The sequence below is a fragment of the Eptatretus burgeri genome, chromosome 13 (genome assembly GCF_056783735.1).
Source record: "Eptatretus burgeri isolate ZD-2024b chromosome 13, Ebu_testis_v1, whole genome shotgun sequence".
NCBI lineage: Eukaryota > Metazoa > Chordata > Myxini > Myxiniformes > Myxinidae > Eptatretus > Eptatretus burgeri.
In genome coordinates this window covers 69,186,534-69,206,567 of record NC_140973.1, presented here as the reverse complement: position 1 = coordinate 69,206,567, position 20,034 = coordinate 69,186,534, and the positions used below count along the sequence as shown (strand labels likewise).

The following is a 20,034-nucleotide window of genomic DNA, read 5'->3' as shown; positions in this document are numbered from 1 at the left end:
CAGTCTAACAAGACTTCCACAAGCATACACATGCCCCTCAACCCGAAACACATGGTCAATCACATACGTCCTAACCCAGAAGGGTCGGCATGCATGGTCGTACAATTGGACCATTCCTCGATAGGAAGATCCCCATCAAAATAAGTGAGAAGCAGAAGCTCCTCCGCAGAGTGAAGCGGTCAAACCCTACAAGATCTTAAGTCGAGATTAGACCCCATTACTGGAGTGGGTACCAGGAAGCACACGCCACACCAGCTATTGCTGCACACATCCTGATTAACAGGAAATGCCTGCCACATATTAACCTGTCTGGGGAGCAGCCAGGAGCAATTAAATTATTTAAAAGGCTCTTCTGGCTCAACAGTTGCAGAGGCTCCACCTATTAGGCACGAGCTGAGTCGAGCTACAGCCCCCTGCATATCCTTAGGATTGTAGTGCAGCCAACACCGGGAAGATAATTTAATTCTCAATTTTATAGACCTTCCATATTGGCTGCAGTACAATGTGTGTCGGAAACAATCAGCACACTGAGCAGTGAAGAATGAAAATTATTTATTGTTCCCCAATGTTTCAAGTACACTGATTAATTCCCTTCCTCAGAGGCAGTAAGTGCCGTGTCATTCTGAGGTTGCGTGTTGTGGGTTGGGCCACGTCCATATCAATCACGCTGCTACTTGTGTTCGTGTCCTCCTGTTCTGGTGGGAATGAATGAGTTCCGGAGGGAATGACCGTGTGTCATGGATTGGTCCACGTCCCTGCCAATCATGGTGCTTCTAGCGTTCGTGTCCTCATGTCCTGGTTCTGTGTTGTGAGCATTCTTTTGCGGTGATGCATCATTTACGTCAGCATTGTCAGTCTGTTTGGCTTTTCTTGACATTGTATTTGGCTATGCAATGCCTGGTATGTGATATTCAAGAGACGTGCCAGTTTATTCACTTTTCACCCGACCATCGGGCCTCAATTATTTCACAGCTAACCCATGTTGACCCTGTGCCGAGAACGGGCGTCTCACTCCATGCAAACGTGTGTTTGTGGCTGTGTACGCGTAGCTATCAACGATGACCCATCATGCGGTAGCACCACCCGATGGTGCTCCGTTAGCCATGTGATCAATCATTTGGATGTTTGTCCACATGATACGCTGCAGATGACATTCTTTCTTTCGAAGTTGCTCGTGCGGTCCTTCGGTTTTGACAGTTGCATGCACGAGGGTGCTTGCGATTTTTTTGGTGACATTGACATTGAACTGCTGTAGGATGTGGCACACAATTTCAGAAGAGTGCTGTATGTAAAGCAGCACGACTCTGTTGACACATTGGGCCTGTTGCTGATGCGGATGGGTTTTCAGTGGTAGGATCTGATGGACGCACCCAGGTAGTGGTTTTTTCGTCGCAGTTGACTGATGTGCATTCGCTCCATTTGGCGTTTCTCTGCAACCACATTTTATTTTATGGCAGGTAGGATGGCCAGTTCAGTAGTCAAATCCCTTGTCAGTGTGAGTAAGCTTGCAGTACACTTATTAGTGTAATCTGATAAGTTTCAGTCCTTGGAGAGTTGTATGTCCAGAAACGGGAGAGGCCTGGACTGTTCTATTTCATGCATGAACTGCATTGCCCACCACGTCTCATTTATCATTGTGTGGAATAGGTGAATGTCTGCCTTTTTTGGAGATCTCAAATGTATCATTGACGTATCTTAGCCACAGCCTCAGAGAAGGGTGTGTGTGTGTGTGTGTGTGTGTGTGTGTGTGTGTGTGTGTGTGTGTGTGTGTGTGTGTGTGTGTGTGTGTGTGTGTGTGTGTGTGTGTGTGTGTGTTTGTGTGTCACAATGTTGCATCACCAATTAAGAGATGAGCCTGATGTGACATCAGTTGCCCATAGCTGAGAGGGCTGTTGTTGGATAGCTCCTGGTCGTTCATTAGTGATGTAGTGTTCCAAAATCTGTGTTGCCAGTTTGACAGGGATGGATATGAACAATGAGGTCAAATACGACCATAACCTGCGGACATTTTCTGATTCTGTCTAAAGTCTTTGGTGTTTCCTTACGCTGTGTGTTGAATGGGTTGTTAAGTGCTTGAGTCGGTGGTAAATATCTTTCGCAAGATTGTGGGTGGGTTTTCCCTGGCGGGCCACGGTCGGTCAAATGGGTACGCTTTCCTTGTGAAACTTCGGCAACCTGAAGAAGCGAGGGGTGATGGAGTCAGTCAGTTTAATGGCATCCTATTCCTGTTTTGTGAGCGTTTGCATCACGTAACTTCTGTAAGGTGGTAGCCACTTACTTCTCAATGGTCTTCGTCAGGTCATTGGTCATTGCTTTGGCGGTGCTAATGCCATCTAATAAACTTTTGGCTTTGTGGTTGTAATTCTACATATGGTTTATCACTACATTCGCATGATCATAGTTTGTGGGGACTATCACAATGGATTTGTCCTTGCAATGACCTCATATCTGGAAATATATACATATATAGTTGCGGGCTGAGGGGTCGGTTAAGAAGACCATGAGGTGGGGGAAGCTATGTCGATTCCCACCAGACTCCCTGGAATTGTAGGCCTTCACACACGGATAATTCCGTGACGCGGCGGGTTGCTTAACCGACCGTGGACGCCATTAACTCAACCGCGTGACCTTGGGTCCTTCTGTCTATAGGTTAATCGGGTTACCTAATTAATCACGTGGTTTAATTACCAGGGAAACGCCCTCAGTACGCCTTGTCCGAACCGGATCACTCTACCGGACCGGATCACTTTACCGGATCGGATGCAGCCGAGCGACACTGCCAAGGACGTACCAGCTAAAAGGAATGGATCTTTGGGAATAAAGTCCCGGCTAAACTTGGATTTATGGACCATGCTGGATCAATGGAAGAAAAGACAAAAACGAGCAGGGAACATTCCTAATACTAATAATTTATTTACAAGCAGGCAAGGAAAGCTATGTGGCACAGTGAAGATTTATTGGGGTGTGTTGTGCAGAGATAGAAAGAAGCGTGGTGCGACAATAAACAGGCAACTTACAAAAGGGGGACACAGAGCAGACTTAACGCGGAAATAATAACAATAACAATGATAACAATCTTCTACAGTCTTACTTAAGCAGACAGGCGCCAGCACACACACAGACACACACACACACACACACACACACACACACACACAAACACACACACACACACACACACACGCTCACACACAGACACAGAACCCGATGAAGAGGGAGTTTTGCAACCAGTGGGGGGGGGGGGGTTTGAGGCTATGATCTCGGTAGCACGACGTGCCACCAATATGTTTCGGGGGGGTGCTCCGGGGTGCGGTACCCGACAGTGGGCGCGTTGCCTCTGGAGGAGCTTGAATGGAGAAGGGGTGGAGTCCACAGGGTGAGGGTGGAGCAGTGGGTGGGATCAGGTGGGCGGAGATGAGGAGGTGGAGTCGAAGAGCAGGAGGCGGGTCATGGCGGTGTCGACGAGGCATGAGCGGAGACGAGAAGCAGGAAACTACAGACCGTCTGGGCCAGAGGGACTGCCCCGACCTTTATAGGGCCCGCAGCTCTGGGGGAGGGGCCATGCCAAATCCAAACGTCATCACCCGAATCGGGCGCTCCAATTGGCCCCAACCCCTCACGTGGCCCGCCAGCTTGGGCCGGGAACAGCCTCACTTCGTTTCCGGCAAGGCCATCCCAGACAGCGGGAACACTGCGCTCCGACCCCATGAGACGACATGAATGGCCCACACTGAAATTGGTGCGCAAATCATCCTGCAAAACCCCCCGGGCGACCGGTCGAGGGTCCCGCATGCCTGCTCGGGCGTTCGACCAGCGTCGATCAACGTGCTTGTTCCACGCGCGCCAACGTGGCCCGCACTGTACATTCCCTGGCTCGATCGCAGCCTCGCTGGCCGTAGAGACGAGAAGACGTTCACCATCCGTGGAGAATCCACAGCTGCCAGCGAGGACCGAAGGTACATCGCCATGGATAAATCCATGCACGTTTCACGAGCGGCGTACGTGTCTGCTTTCGAGCACATTCCATACAGTGCGCGCGGTACTGCCATTACGCACGTGGCCAGCCCTTGCGTTCACACGACTCCGCTTGCGTGTGTGTGGGGCGAACACCAACATGCTTCGGGTATTGAGGTTAAAAAAAGAACAAGCTGCTTCTACCCGCACACTCGTATCCTACCCAACATGGCGTGGAGTCAGCTTTATTGGCCGTCGTGCTGGCCGTCTTTCCTGTGCCGTGAAAAACACGATTTGTGCAGCCTCTTAAGAGGTATTTATTTGCATGCCTTACTAATGCAATCGGCAATTCTCCCCAGACCATCGGAAGCTCCAGCCGACAACCCCACACTGCCAAACGCACATCACATGACTCGCTGCAGTTTCCCCACCGAGGCACCGCATGCACAGCAGTTTCCCCACCGCGGTGCCGCACACGCTGGCCTCAAAGGAGCATGTGGCTGATTTACCTCAGGAATAATCAGAAAAGAAGAAGAGTGGGGATGAAATGAAGGAGAAAATTATTTGAGCAACCCTAGCTCTTAGATCATCGCAACGCACTCCCTTGTTGTGCCGCTAAACAAAAGGAAGGGGACTATCTACACGTATAATAATGGAATAACTGTCTTGGGACACCTTTCTGTTGTATGCATGCGGTTCCTAGAACCGCAACAATATATATATATATATGTAAACAAACAAGGGGTGTGGGAAAGAATGGGGTGTGGACAGAAGAGGATGCATGGGGTGGACAAGATGGCTACAGAAGGGAACTCCAAGGAGTAAATATACCCATCAGAGATGGGGAATCCCCCGCCATTGAAACATTTTTTTCAAGATGGCTGCCCCAGTCGGCCATCTTGGATCCGGCCATACTCAAAATCAATAGGGTTCTTCCTTTTCAGGTGGTACGTGTGACCCAAATTTCAAATCGATATGGCGAACAGTTTATGAGTTATCGCACTCACAGCTATAAATGTTGACGCCCAACCATCCGGACGGACAGACAACCCGGGTGACAACAATATCCCCTTTCCGCCACGTGGCGGGGGATAAAAACTGGAAATTTGGATGGAGGAGGGTTTACGATGGATGTCGTTTTCAAGTTCCTGGTATAAAACAGCGTTTCTGAGCTCTTCCTTTACTGTTGTAACCGGACCCAATTATTTAGCAATGGTGATCAGTCCATTCGCTGGATTAGCTTCTTGTTCACCATTTCTAATTTTGATGAGTTCTGAAAATTGTCCCGCTTGTTGATCATTCTTCAAGTGGACTCGCATATTGGTTTGAAGAATCGATTTATGAGTTTGCCTCCAGAAATGAGATGTTTTTGACATACTTGACCTGATAAGCAGCTGTATGCCTGGTGTTGGCTTAATGGTTAGGGTGTTGGGCTTGGGATCCAAGGATCCTGAGTTCAAATCCCATTCAGCTGTTGAATTAATACCAGGTGGGGTTGACTCTGCCTGTCATCCTTCCGAGGTTGGCAAAATGAGTGCCAGCTTGCTGGTATCCTGCGTCGGAGTGGCGACCCGTCCAGGATTGTGTCCAATAGCCTAGTAGACTGCTTACGCAGCACCAACGCTCTGCACATAGTATGGTCCCAGGCCTTGCATTTTCAAAATCGGACAGGGCTGATAAATAGGCCTCGTCATGTGGGGTGAGGGGGCTGATTTTTGCCCATGGGGCTGATTTTAAAATTGCTTCAAAATCTTGTGAATTAGTTTTTGTAAATCGTTTTAACATGTGGTCCAGATTGACCAATGTCCGTACAAACTGAACTGCCAAAGAATCTGAATAAACTGAGCCGAATCCTAACTATGTAATTTCAAAATGTACCTTAAACAGCCCTTCTTGGGGCCAAGCACAAAGTTCTGAGAAACAGAACTTTCTGCTCAAGCACAGCACTTTCCCACAATCCTTTTCATTAAAAAGTATTACAACTAAGTTGTCTTTGTTGTTGTGGATTATTACCTGTTATGACAAATGTCCTGACAATTTGCATGAATGATGTGCCGGTACAATACATTACATGTATGCCATTGAACTGAGACCATTCCAGTATTATGTACACAAGTCCAACCCATTTCTCCCCCTGGACTAGCCCACTGTGTTCAACATATACATGGGGGATAAATCTTGACTTTTCACTGCCATTACCTTGTCATGTAGGTTGTACTTGAATGTCCACACCTGGATCCACCAGTAACATGGTAATAATGTCAAAAGATTTATTCTCGTAACAAATTTAAAACTTTATTCGCTGCAAAGCTGAATGACCAAAAAACAAAAATCTGAACAGTCGCAAATTTAATGAGTTTATTGATGCATTTCTGTCTCAACAAAACTAATTTATCTGCAAGTATCTCTCTCTCCAGTCCAATAACATAACAGATATATGTGTTCACTACATTCTGCCAAATACTTATTAACTTTAGTAGGTTTAGTATTGATGTAAATCTTCAGGCAGAAACCCCCAAAAGTCACTATCAACAGACTCGTCAGATAATTGTGAAAGAGATTCATCCCCTGAGCTACCTGAAGATAAGTCCAACACAACAGTATTCTCATCACCTGTCGAGATGGCTTCAACCGTGTCATTGTCCGTTTCTCGCGTCCAAAAGGAGACCAATGGTGTTGAACAAAGGTGTTTTGTTTTGCCATACAGGTAATCTCAGTTTTTTTTTTTTGTTTAAAAAATTTTTTATTTTTTTTTCACAGCTTAATTTTGAGGGGCCGATAAAAAGACCCCCTGAAAATCGACCACGGGGGCGAGGCCGATCGGCCCCATCAAAATGCAAGCCATGTGGTCCCAATGGATGGATTGTGGATTCATTCTGAATTATGAGTTTACAATTTTTAAGGACCTTACCGATTGGGCTTTCCTTGCTGATGTTGCATTAAAGGCATTTCTGAGCTTTGCAAATCGAATGTCAGTTTAAGGGCTGGCTTGGTGTGCTGTCCGTCCACCAGTAAGCAATGTTGCAGCAATTCCTGATGATGTGCAGGCGTAAGCTATCCCATTTTGCATTTGTCTAATTTTATCAAGCAACAGGTTGATCAGCGAAGTCTTTACCGTGCCACTGGCTGCATCAAGGAAGTCCAATCCGGATTGTTCTCTCTGATCCGTCGTCCAAATTGTCTCAATCCTTGCACTGATCTTCAACCAACCTTGGTTCTATGTCCACAATAGATATTTTTTAATTCCATTCGACTATGCGAGACCTCTCTAAGATATTCTTTTGGCATGTTTTAATCATCGGAATCTCAAAACCAGATTGTGTCTTTCCACCCATCAAGAGTACTCTGCCTTCAAGAAGTCTCAAAGTACTGCATAAATTGAATTCCACATGGACATCGTCACTCTGCTCCCTTCTTGTCTCCATGAGGATGTATTCAGCCATGCTTTCTTTGTATCTGTCGGTTCACAATTGACCAACATGATTGCAAATTTATTTTTTCTTTTCCTGACATCAATGAAACTTCAACCAAGAGGTCATTCCATTGGTTGTTGCCATTGAGTAGACCAAGTTGGTGGCAAACTTCTTGGTGTGCTTCACAAAGCTGCCTATCAACTGTGCACAAAGCTTGATATGTCGTGCAGCAGGAGGCAAAGAGAATAGGCTTCCATTTGGCCTTTGGGATTGAGAGTGTAAACGCGGCCAAGAGCATTCGAAGACTTGATGCCAGGAAATTCCAGATGAGGGATACCCCCTATGCATGGCATTTCCATGTTTTGTTTGGCTGCAACGTGTAGTATTTTGGGACCTTGAATACAACAGTGTTTTTGCAAAGTCCTTTCTGCACAGTTCGAAGAAGGTCAATGTGGAGCGAGATCGAGTCTGAGTTCTTGCCAATGCATTACCTGGGGTATACTAAATGTGCCGACCATCTTGCAAATAAATGCTGAGCCTCACCACCATTGGAGACCTTTCATGGATTGGAAGCTTGCACATTCTCCAAGCTGCCTCATTGCCGGAAATGTGGCACCTGGTTTGATATATTTCAATTTTATTTCTCCTGGCTTGCGCATGGAAGACTGCTTGGTCACTTCTCTTGTTTATGGATTTGCAGATGTACTTGATAGCTTTATTTGAGTGACAATACTTGGCATTGATGTGTGACTTAAATATCTTGGATAGAAAGGGACAGTGGGGAACAACCCACTTGTTGTCAATTGTAAGCTCATGTGCTCGGACATGTTGCTCGGACTTCACAACAACGGACATGTTGTGAAGCCTCCATCATCCGGTCACGGTCTTCGATATTTTGGGTAAATGTCCTCTCCCGTTTGAGTTTCTTGAAGAAACACTCTTGTATACTTGTACCCATGCAGGGAGCATGTTGATTCAGTGTACCACAGGGTCCATGAACCAATTTCATAAGGCTGAGGATCTTGATTTGTGTCTGTTATTTCTGCGTTTATGATTAATTAAATCAATCTCCATCGGTCTGATTTTTTTCTTTTGAGCCATATAAAAATGCGGACATTTGGAAAACCCATCTTTTGATACTCAACAGTAGCCATCTTACACACTGCTAAACCAAATATGCATATAGTGATCAAAAGTTCAATCGGCTTCGTCTTTTTTTGGCGAAATACTCCTGCCACCACAACCTGACTATCCTTTGCTTGTTCACCAGGATGCAATTCTCTTTTGATCGTGCACTATTTTGGATTATAAGTGAATGTTATGAAGAGGTCAGGATGAGCATGGTTGAAGACAAATATAATGGCATCCTGTCTTCTCATGCACAAAGCGAGCATGGAGGGAATCAATTATAACCAGATTATCTATTCTTTCGCCCAAGCCTTTTTATATATAGACGAACAAATACCATCCGTCGCTTCGCTGAGGGGGATACTGAGATGGGGGGGTGGAAGAGGGGGGATAGAGTTGGGTGGGGGGAAGTGTGAGGAGATAGGGGGAAAAAGAGAGGAGGGATGGGGGAAGAAGAGAGGAGGGAGGGGGGAAGAGAGAGGAGGGGGGAAAGAGAGGAGGGAGGGGGAGAAAGGGAGGAGGGAGGGAGAGTGAAGAGGGGTTTGGGGGGTGGGTGAGGAGGGAGGGAACATGAGGAAGGGCAGGGGGGGTGGAAGGGAAGGCAGCTTGAGGTGAGAGGAAGGGAAGGCAAATGTGCGGTTGAGTGTCAGTTACGATTCATACCGTCTCATCAAAATGATTCTGCAAAGAATAACAGTGCAGATTGAAGCAAAATAATGTCTGAAATCCATTTTCTACTGGTCATACTAAAAATACCACCCAGAGACAAACACCACCCAGAAGCGTCCGGAGACAAACACTGCCCAGACACATCCAGAGATAAGCTCCCATCCGGACATAAATACCTGACCAGACGCGTCCGGAGCCAAGCGGACCAGAGACACACTGCTCGGACACAAACTTCCGTCCGGACATAAGCACCACCCGGACGCATCCAGGGACAAACTCCCATCCAGACACAAGGGGCCAAGCTGTCTGGAGACAAACTTCCATCCAGACACGTCTGGAGACAGACTCGTGTCTGGAGACAAACACCGCATGGAGAGAACCACCATGCAGACACATGTGGAGATAACCACTGTTCAGACATAATGACCGTCTGGATACGTATAGAGAGAGACAGGCGGGTAGTGGAGTTATCAGAGAGAATGTGTAATGCTTTGTGAACACCACACCACACCACACCACACTACACACACACATGCTTGGCTGATATCGGAATTTTTGGGGGAATTGGCAGGTTGGAGTCAGTGTGATGACCGACTACAGTATGTACTGTATACAATCCAGAAACTTGGAGTAGCTTTCACCAAAAAATGTTACATTTATATCGTTGTTTCAGGAAGATGATCACAAACATTATTCTTTGTAAACAGCTGTGTGTGATGGGTGGGAAAAAAGAAATTTGGCTTGGTAAACACGTTCATACGGCAAACAGCTCAGAAATCTGGTGTTATCAAATATGTTTTGCTTTGAAACTCACAAAGAGAAACATTTAACCTTTCTAAAGCAAACCCAGTAACCAAATGCTTTAGAAACAGGTGCTAGGACAAAGGAAAACCTGATCGAACCGCCATAAGATACGGGATGAAACTTTGCCACCACGACATCCATAACAGGCATGGCATGTCCACACACCCGCAGAGAGTCCGTACAGATCCAAATCTACCCATATGTACCACATCCGTGTGTGCTGTATACGTACCTCTACCTTGTAGTAACTGTCGAGTGTAACTCCCAATCGGGACACGAACTGCACTGCACAGTAAGTGGCTTAAGCACTCAAGCAAGCACTCCATCAGAATGCCTGGCTTGGCAAACAATTACCAATTGACGTTGATGCAACTATGCACCCGGAAACACCCGTGCAATCTCCGAAATGGACAAATCGACACTTTTTTTTAAGGAGTCGGAACTGTTGATACTTTCAAATCTGGAGCTTACATTTTGTAATTCTGCTTAGTTTAAGAGATTCTCTCAGTTATTCATTCCACGAACGCTGGCCCATCCAGGCGTTTATAAGCACTGCAATATACCCAGCAATTCCAAGCTGTGATGAACAGGCATTCGATAATATGAGTAAGGAAAATGAAAAAAATGAAAACTTTATTGTAAAGAAATCGTTGCGGCCTGTTCCAAGTCAAAGCATGTTTCAGCAGGCCAAAAAACACATGGTGGCTTCAGACCCCAGCGAGGTTACCCAGGAAACGCCTTCCGACCCCAGACAGTGAGGTAGCTGAGGATCGTGAAGGATATAATTAAATAAGGCTGTTAATTATCTTCAAAAAGGGTGTTTTAGTTAACCCAAACACACAATATTCACTCTTGCACTTCCTTGGAGTTTTCTTAGTGTGCATGCAAAGTTTCAGGCTGCTAGGTTTTATGGTTTTGGAGTTATGGAGGACGCGCACACACACACACACACACACACACACACACACACACACACACACACACACACACACACACACACACACACACACACACACACACACACACACACACACACACACACACCTTGTACTCCCATTGCTTGCTACAATGGCATAATGCAAACTAATTGTACCATTATTTGTAAATTATGCTACAAAAGGTAAAATTATTGTCGCCTAAACCTAGGGTACTATTTTGAGTGCTTTTTTTCCATGGGTGCACTTGCTCGTGTGCACTCGACAAGAGACAGACAGGAAGTTGATCTGTTGCATTTTCCGTGGCAAGGCAGCTCTGATAAGATGGTTATCGTAACTTCCTACCTGCTGTTGTTTTCAAGACATGTACAGGTTGTTCCATTTGTGCAAACTCATCGAACGCTGTTATTAACCACTGACTCTTTCCAACTAAATTCCACCATTTCATTTGGCAAACCGCTCGTCTTCAGGAAAATAAGATACGATACAAAGCGAGGCCTGGTGTTCATACGTCCATTTATTTTCAGTTTATTATCACAGGAAACTCTTTAAACCGCAAGATGATTTTTGTTTTATGGTTTAGCCTCCTATCTTTTATCAGTTTGAAAATGATTTCACCACTCAATCGAATGATACTGTAAGCTTTTGCTCATCAGTGTATTGCAATGTTACATGCCCTAAGTTATCTGGCCCCTCTTGACTGGCCATTGTTGCCCTGTTGTAAAGGTGACCATGTGATAGCCTTGCCTGCATACTCGCTTAGCTGCATTCCAAAACTTTTTCTGACAATATTTTAAGGAGTTTCAAATTTCCAAGATGCCTGTAGATCAGACATCTCTTACAAAACTAGGTTAATAGAAATATGTTTTTTAATTGAAGGTTCTTTTTAATTTTTTTTTGTTTCTTTCATGTGTCACAATTGCAAAGAGGATAGTTGGGAATGAAGGAATTTGAGCTAAATTAATTGGATTGAAAGGTTGTGAATGAAATGGAGAATAGGGAAGTTTGTGAGGGTGAGGAAAAGGGAAAGGAGGTTTGGATTGCATAAGAGTGAGATGAGGCAGAGGGAAAGTGAATTCTCTTCCTGTGGGTGTGGGGGGAAAAGGGCATTGTGGTTGTGTGGTTGTGTGGATGGGGGGGGGTGAGAATAGTGGTGTAAAATGCTGGCATTTTGTGTATGTAATGTACAGATTGATCTTAATCCAGCCAAGTGATCTTTGGATGCCCTTGCCCCATCACCTATGCTTCTCGGCCTTCTCGACATCAATTAATGCGAAAGAGCTGGAGTCGGGAAGCAGTTTAAGGTGGCTGAAAGATTGAGGAATTTTGAGATCATAATTTCGTGGAAGCATAGCGTTGGCTCGACACTTGAAGCCTTTTATACCCAATGCTGACCACAACATGTTTCTAAGAGCATTGCCTTCATTTATTATGATTACCAAGTCTCTCCACTGCTTTAGCATTCATTGGCAATAATTATCTCTCGTTTGCAGGTTCTACAACCTCTTCTTCCACGTTGCAGAATGAATCGGAAGTCGGGGATGATGATGTATTTGCAGTAAGTGGCTACTTGCTTGCCGGCGGTTTCCGTTCACTGCGTTCATCAGATTTATGCCGTCGTTTTATCAGTCCTTTTCACGGACGTGTGAAGGACATGTGTAGAGACTCGCACAGGTGTAGAGGTACCATCATCTCCAATCCGCCACAGGGTTTGACGGATGTCCAGACTCGAGTGGCAAAGAGCAGCCTTGTGGACCTAGGCGCTAAAGCTTCGGCATTAGGCTAGGCTTAATGACGCAAGCTCCAGCACGGATATTCGTGAACGATTTCCCGTATGCTGTTTGAAATGGGCCTCACAGTTGGAGGAAGTGGTCCAAGTCTAATAAACGTTAACTGTGTAAACTCTGCATCAGCGGCACATGCACTGAACCGCAGATTGCGCACTCGGTTCTTAAATACTTAGAGTAAACTACACTGATAAAAGGCCTGTGGGATGAGGGTTCAAATTTCCAAGTGTTATTGCTCCATGAGGACTTGTTTAAAGCAGGACTTCAAACGGCCCATTGTGTACCTCGAGCTCGTCTTTCACCAGTCGACACCATGGTCTTTCTGACTGTTGTCGAGGACCACTTCCTTCACTTCCCTTTAGACAGAGGGCCTCTTTTTCACGATGGAGTTTGAAAACCTCATCAAAGAGTGTCTGCATTTTTCTAAGTGCGTCATTTGTCATTCCCACTCCACGCCATCCTCCCTTAACTCAGGCACGCGCAGTCGATCGCCGCAAACTTTCGAGTCGCACTTCCAGTTCTCCTCTTTTCTCTTATCAAAACTGCCACTTTGTAAAACTTCCTTGCTTTCCAAATTGTTTTTGATTTTTCTGTTCCAGGCGATGAGGTTAAATCGATGTTTATTTTCTCTTCTTTCTTGTCTGAGGGCAAAGTGAAAAAAGGGGGAAAATGGCTCCCCGTTTGATTACCCTGACCCATTGCCTTTGCAAAACGGCCGGCTTTCCTGGCCACCAGACATTCAGAGTAAAAACATATGCACATTGTGTTGCTGACTACGGTGTGGGGTAAACTTAGAGTCACAATGGAGCCTTCATGAAGCTGTGTCGAGGCAGTTGGGGTGGGATGTGTGGCTCAGGGGGTGAGGGGTGGCACAGGAGGTGTGGCTCAGGGAGTGTCTCGTCGTTTTGGAAGTGGCTGAGTACTTTGGCTTTTCTGTGGATTGGCCAGTGGGTGGATGATGTAGCTCTTGCAAAAAATAGTATCGCAAATTATACTCCAACGAATCCCTTATTTGAGAATGATATCGCAGACAATGTACTCGGATGCCTATAAGTTTGGTTAACAACTCAATCTGGCAATCATTTCCCTTTTTAATACATTTTTGTTATCTTATTGCTTTCCTGCCTTTGACTTTGCTCTATCAACCTTATTTGCATCCTGGTTTGAGCGACGTCAGTGTGGTTGAGCACATGTTTGCACACCGTTCAGTAGGGCGAGGCGGGCTGTGCTCTGTGCAAAGGCCCTGATTGCTGACGCAAACATGAGGTCTGTGGGTTATCTCCATCATTTTGGAGCCCAGACTACCTGACTTCCTGTACCTCTGTATTTGGGGACGGAGAATGTGTTTTGAGGTGGTTGAACAAAGCTGTGGTGTGCGCGCTTTCTGTTTGTTTTTTTCGTCTTTATATGCAAAATAGTTAGTTTTGCATGAACCACACCATGGAAGACATTTTTCTTTATTTCTGAATGACTGTTCAACTCGACCAGATCGAGGAAGAGGATACATTGACGCTTTGTTTTGCGTTTTTACAAATGCGAGTCAGTTCCGAACATGCAAACCTGTTCTTTTTAGTGAGGCCTGTTTTAGCACCTCACTCGTATGTGCAGAGTTAATTGCTCTCCTCGTCACGTCTCCCCCCCCCCTTTCCCCTTCCCCCTTTTCCACCCTCCATTACAGTCGACCCCGCATCTCGCCTCGAGCCAAACAACAGATCATGAAAGTCTCCAAAGATGTACAACTGATAGGGAAGTCTTCAGCTTGGCGCTTCAGGTCATTTGTTGAAGTGCCAGTATGATTACATAGACCTCAGGATGTTTGAACGTTGGCGGCACAACCATTGGTCCTTGTGACTAAGGCTTAGATTTTCTCCACAGTCCCATCGACCCTTGTCGTCATTGGATGCGTGACGCTCTTTTGAAGGCGACACCTTTCGTTCTGCGGATGCTCGAGTCTTGTGCTCGGCTACTCGAAGGCCAAGGCATCTTTTAACTAAATGGGGTTATGGGAATATTTTATTATTTATTGGTGACGGGATGGTGTAGCCATACATTTTTGTCATGACCTTTTAACAATGCAGTCCAGTACGCCACATATCACATTTCTGTGCCTGCACGTCGAGCCGAGCCAGGTGAAAGTGGCGCTCAGAGGCTTTGTGGCTTCTTAATCCAGTGAGCTATTCCCTAATTGGCACACCTGCCTGAGTTAAACCCAAGAACCTGCCCCTGCTATTTTGCTAAGTGCCGAACCTTGCAGTTTTCTCTCAAAACAATCTCTGGAAAGTGCTTTTGAAAATGGCTCTTGCCAGTTTCTTCCTCAGACATGTATAGATGATAGCATTCTTCCTTTTCATTGCACCATTCTCCCCATAAATTGCTCTCCAAGAGAAAGGTAAAGGGCGAGCAAGACAATGACCCGGAAAGCAAAATGATACACACAGGTGCACGTGTCTATTTGGTGTACTCTATGAACAATTTGTGTGTGCGTGTGCGCGAACGAGCGCGTCTCCATGCCCATGCTTTTATTCCCATTTGAAGCTGTGTTCCATATAAAAAGTGCTCATCCTTGTGAAATGCTCAGTTTGTGTTCATTCTCTCCCTCATTGTTTTTTTATTTATTTATTTTAATCCCGCATCCTCCCAACACCCTGTGAATCCTTTCCAATGGTGCAACCAAGAACAACACTGACAGCTCTTCGGCCTCGAGCCGCAAAGAAGCCCCTCGCCTGGTGGAGACGAGCAAGACCCACGGCAGGGTTTCAACCCACGGACCCCTCCCTGACTACCGCCATGCTCTGCACTTTCCAGTCGAGGCTCCTGCTGCTCGGGTAAGCTTTTTGAGTGAAAGGCAATAAGTGCTCCGGGTCTCATCACCACATTCAACTGCAGCTTCAGGATCTCTCGGCGTACATTCATGCCGTCTGTGCCCACTTAGATACCAAGCAGAGGTGATTACAAACTGTGCATTTGTTGCTCATTGAATGTCGATGAACAATGGAATGTCTTTGGCCTCGCAAGTAACTAACATGATGCTACATCGTCATCTTGTAATTTGGACACGTGCAAATAAATGGACAAAAGAAAATCCATCAAAATATCACTTTTTTCTCAAGACTTTGATCAAGTGCTTCGTTTGTCCTTGGTAGACCTGTGGTGGAGAAATGGAGGCGATGGGATGGCAAAAAAAATATATTTTGCACACACCCACCTTGGTGTACACAAACGCACCTTGCGACACACTATACAGAGTGTCTGTTCTCCCGAAGCAGTTTCTATGACTAGGGTTACAATCTTGGACGGGTCGCCGCTCCGACACAGCAATTTGCAATTTTCTCAGGGTGCCGGCGATAGCTCGCCTACTCTTCGCAAAGAACACCGTGGGGTCTTTACTGTCCACCAACTAATGCCGGCAGACGAAACCCCCAGTTTTAACGTCCATCCGAGGGATGGCGCACACGTGTTTATGAATCGCTCGACCTGTGAGACACCAGGATGGCAGTTTATGGCTGGTCCAGGATTTGAGCCCAGGCGAGACAGCTTAGAGTTGCACACGCTGCATGCCATTGCCACCCCATCGCCTTTCCTTCAAATTCCCTTCACATTTCCTCGTTTTATCCAACAATTTGTTCGAAAAAGATATCAATGATAAAATGGCTCTAAAGCTATGTGCATTATCCTTATTACTGAGATGATCACGTGACGTGACCACGCGATCACTTTGTCAATGCAGGTTGGGAGAAAGTAGTCTGAGCATTTTTGTGATTCTCACTTCAAACCTCTGTCGCCCTCTAGTGTACGTCATCGATATAATACATCGATGCGTTATCTGTTTGAAGTAGTTCATACGATGCTGGGTCGGTCATCTTGTGATTTTGGGATGTGAAAATGAATGGACAAAAGAAAATCGACCAAAATTTCACTTTTTGTCCAACTTTGATCGGTTGTATGCAATGATGTCCTCAAGGTGTACGTTAAGAGTTTTGGACGAAGCAGCTTGCTGCGGATGCAGTGACTTCTCCCTCGACCACGGTGAGGAAAAGGGAAGTAATTATGGTGGGAATTGTGTTTCCTTTCATCAACGAAGTTTCAATTTTGAGATGAGAGACACAATTCGTGAAAATTTCCAAAGGGGCTTCTTCGTTTGGTGATGGAAAGATTTGAGTTTTTGGGAACTTTCACTCTTGATGCGGATTTGCACCGTTTTGGACAGAAAAGCACACGAGGCAGAATTTGTTTATTGCTTTCTTTGGCAAGCCAGATCTGGCCAGTGTTTTATTGAAACCTTTTCAGCGCTGTATCATGACGTCTACCTTTGCCGGGTGATTCCGATTGCGGAATTGCCGCGATGCCTGAAAGAGTCACGTCACGTTGGACTGTTTTCACGGCCTGTGGAACGCCAGGATGACAGTTTATTGTTGGACCAGATTCGAACCCAGGAGCGTTGACTATGCCTGGTGTTGGCTTAATGGTTTGGGTGGTGGGCTTGGGATCCGAGGGTCCTGAGTTCAAATCCCGCTTGGCTGTTGAATTAATACCAGGTGGGGTTGATTCAGCCTGTCATCCTTCAGAAGTAGGCAAGATGAGGACCAGCTTGCTGGGATGATTGAGCCATTTGAGTATCCTGCATCGGAGTGGCGACCCCGTCCAGGATTGTGCCAAATAGCCCAGGAGGCTGCTTTGGCAGCACCGATGCTCTGTACCCAATGGATGGATGGATGGATGGATGGATGGATTCATCCTACCTGTTGTGTAATCATAAAGGGGCTGGCAGGATAGCCTACAGGTAGCGAACTCACTTTACAACGGTCTAGTCTGGGTTCAAATATCCACCCAGCTGTAAACTGGCATCTTGGTGTTTCACATGCAGTAACAGGCATCCATGTATGCACCGTCCACCGGAGGGATGTTAAGCTGGAGGACCCACCTGCCAGCGATGGTTGTTGGTGGACATTAAAGGTCCCACGGTGTCTGATTTGACCAGTCAGTTCGTGAAAGGGTTTGGCAGAAAACTTTCCCTGCCTACCTCACATACCCACCAAGTAGATGGAAATACATGGGGTGGTGGGAGTGGTCGTAGTCGTAGGAGTAGCAGTGTTGGTTGGGGGGGGTGCAATCAGAAATATGCATCACCAAAGCCATTATGCCATGATTGTTTGTGCCCACCAACCGAATGATGCTGCAGTTACCTCCATCACTGAAGTTGAATTGAGGTTATGTTTTTGCCCCTGTCTGTATGTGAGCAGGGTATTGAAAAAGGTTATGGATGGATTCGGACTTGATTTGGGAGACAGGTTGGGTGTGTGACGACTGACACGGCCAAATTGATTCAATTTTGGTGAAGATCCAGATCCGAATACTCAAATCTTTTCAGTGACTCTTCACCAATGAGTGATAGGACCAAAAACAATACACACAGCACGATGTCTCAAAAAGTTATTGACGGATTATGACAAAACATGGTGGACCGGTTGGGTGTGTGACAAGGACGAAGTCCGGATGCAGATCCGGCCTATCAGTGGGATACTAAACGTAAACTGCTCAGCCTGGCGGAGGGTATGCATTCTAGCGAGTGCCGTTTTGAATAATTGGTGATACTTTTAGGGATCCAAAATAATTCCAAGTTCAGAGTGAACTAGAAGTACAATGTAGCATTTAATAAACTAGAAACACCGACTCTTGAGGGGGGGGGGTGGCAGTGGTATGGATCATGTAGATGGCAGTTGGTTAATCTTCTTTTTCTTTTGTCTTTTCCCATGTTCTTGTCTGGTTGGCTGTGGGAAGCTTGGCCCAAGTCTTTCACCAACCAGCGGCTTAGGCTTCACGTTCCACGAAGTAAGAGCACAAATTTGGAATTTGGTAATAGTTCGCCTGAAGGACGCTGGGATCTTTAACATCCACCAACTTATGCCGGTAGACAGTACTCAGTTTAACGTCCATCCGAGGGATGGCACACAGTGATGAGTCACCCTGCCTGTGAAACATTGGGATGATGGTTTACGGCTGGGTCAGGATTCAAACTCGGGCTGAACAGCTTTGAGGCGAGTGTGCGTTATGAATACGGTCATGCATCGAATAAAGGTCACAATTGGGGTCGTAGGGGTGTCAGCGGCAATATCCCATGTCACGCTGGAAGCCATGACTGGAAGAAATGACACTTGAGGCCTCAAGATATGTTATAAACAATCCATGTACAGTCCATAAAATCTTTCGACTCGAAAAATCGGACAGGCAATGGGATACATGATACATCGTTCATGCGTAAAGATCGTTCATGAGACGGCTCGGATTTGTTAGTCTGTGGGGAACGCGATAAGTATAGAATGCTTCAAGGTTGTGAGTGGTGTGTTCCATTACCAATCAGCTTGTGGAATCACTAAGTGGCTTAAGCATTCAAGCAAGCGACCCATTGAAGCCGTTGATGAGGAATGCCTGGTTTGGCAAGTGATGGTTAGCTTCATGGAAATGGAGCACGCCCCCTGGATTACTCCAATTTATTTCGATTGCGACTGTTTAAAATAAATAAATAAATAAATAAATAAATAAACTAACAGTCGTGACTGTTCGAAAAGGTAAATCGTACGTTGGAAAGAATTGTTTGTAGTTATAATAATTTTTACTTCCATTAGGTACTGTGCCCCACAAAACGCCACACTGAGCTATTTATACACCTTTATATATTTATATGGGGGGTTAAAAGGATGCAAGTATCTCATCTTGTCATCATCCTAATCATCAATGTATCATTCTCTTGACGGAGCATCGGAGCTGCTGAAGCAATCACTTGACAAGGGTTATTTGATGGGTGGTTTGGTCATGCTGGGTGGTTTGCCATTTCCTTCACCAGCAGTCATTCAGGAGAGGAGTTATAGTCTAGTGGCTGAGGGTGGTCCTGTATGCATCTTGATGTGTCCTAGGTAACTCTTCTTTTTATTTTAGAACACACCTCGGGGTAAAGAATAAAAAATCAAGGGTAACATTTTCCTACCTCTGGCAAGAAGGTGGAAATCAATGAAATAGGTCACGCTGCTTTTTTGCATCAAGAAAAGTAATGATGATGATTTTGAAAACTTTTTTTCGCAACCCCTATCAATATGCACATCAAATTCAAGCTTATGATTCACAGAATTCAAATATTACAATTTTCCCCCTCAAAAAGATGTTTGTATGTAAGAAAAACTTGACGTATTGATAGATTTTTGCTTTCGAGCAGCACGTCCGAATGGATGTTGGAATATTCGTTAGATCTGTTGTTGTTCTTTTTGTTGCAGAATGCTGACTTTAAATGTTAAATAACGCAAAATAAGTTGTGCTCATTAACTTTTTCTTCCGATTTTGAGTGCAAGCTCT

The 20,034-nt window shown here is 45.6% G+C and overlaps 1 protein-coding gene across 2 annotated transcripts in view; it reads left to right on the top strand.

Moving 5' to 3' along the window:
* Positions 1–20,034, top strand: part of SPRED2 (sprouty related EVH1 domain containing 2) — a 126,470-nt gene that overhangs the window by 94,910 nt on the left and 11,526 nt on the right. For both annotated transcript variants that reach the window (XM_085852863.1, XM_085852862.1), the window contains exons 4-5: positions 12,397–12,461; positions 15,366–15,515. In XM_085852863.1, coding sequence (XP_085708989.1) covers positions 12,397–12,461; positions 15,366–15,515 — 215 coding nt within the window. The remainder of the gene's footprint in view (positions 1–12,396; positions 12,462–15,365; positions 15,516–20,034) is intronic.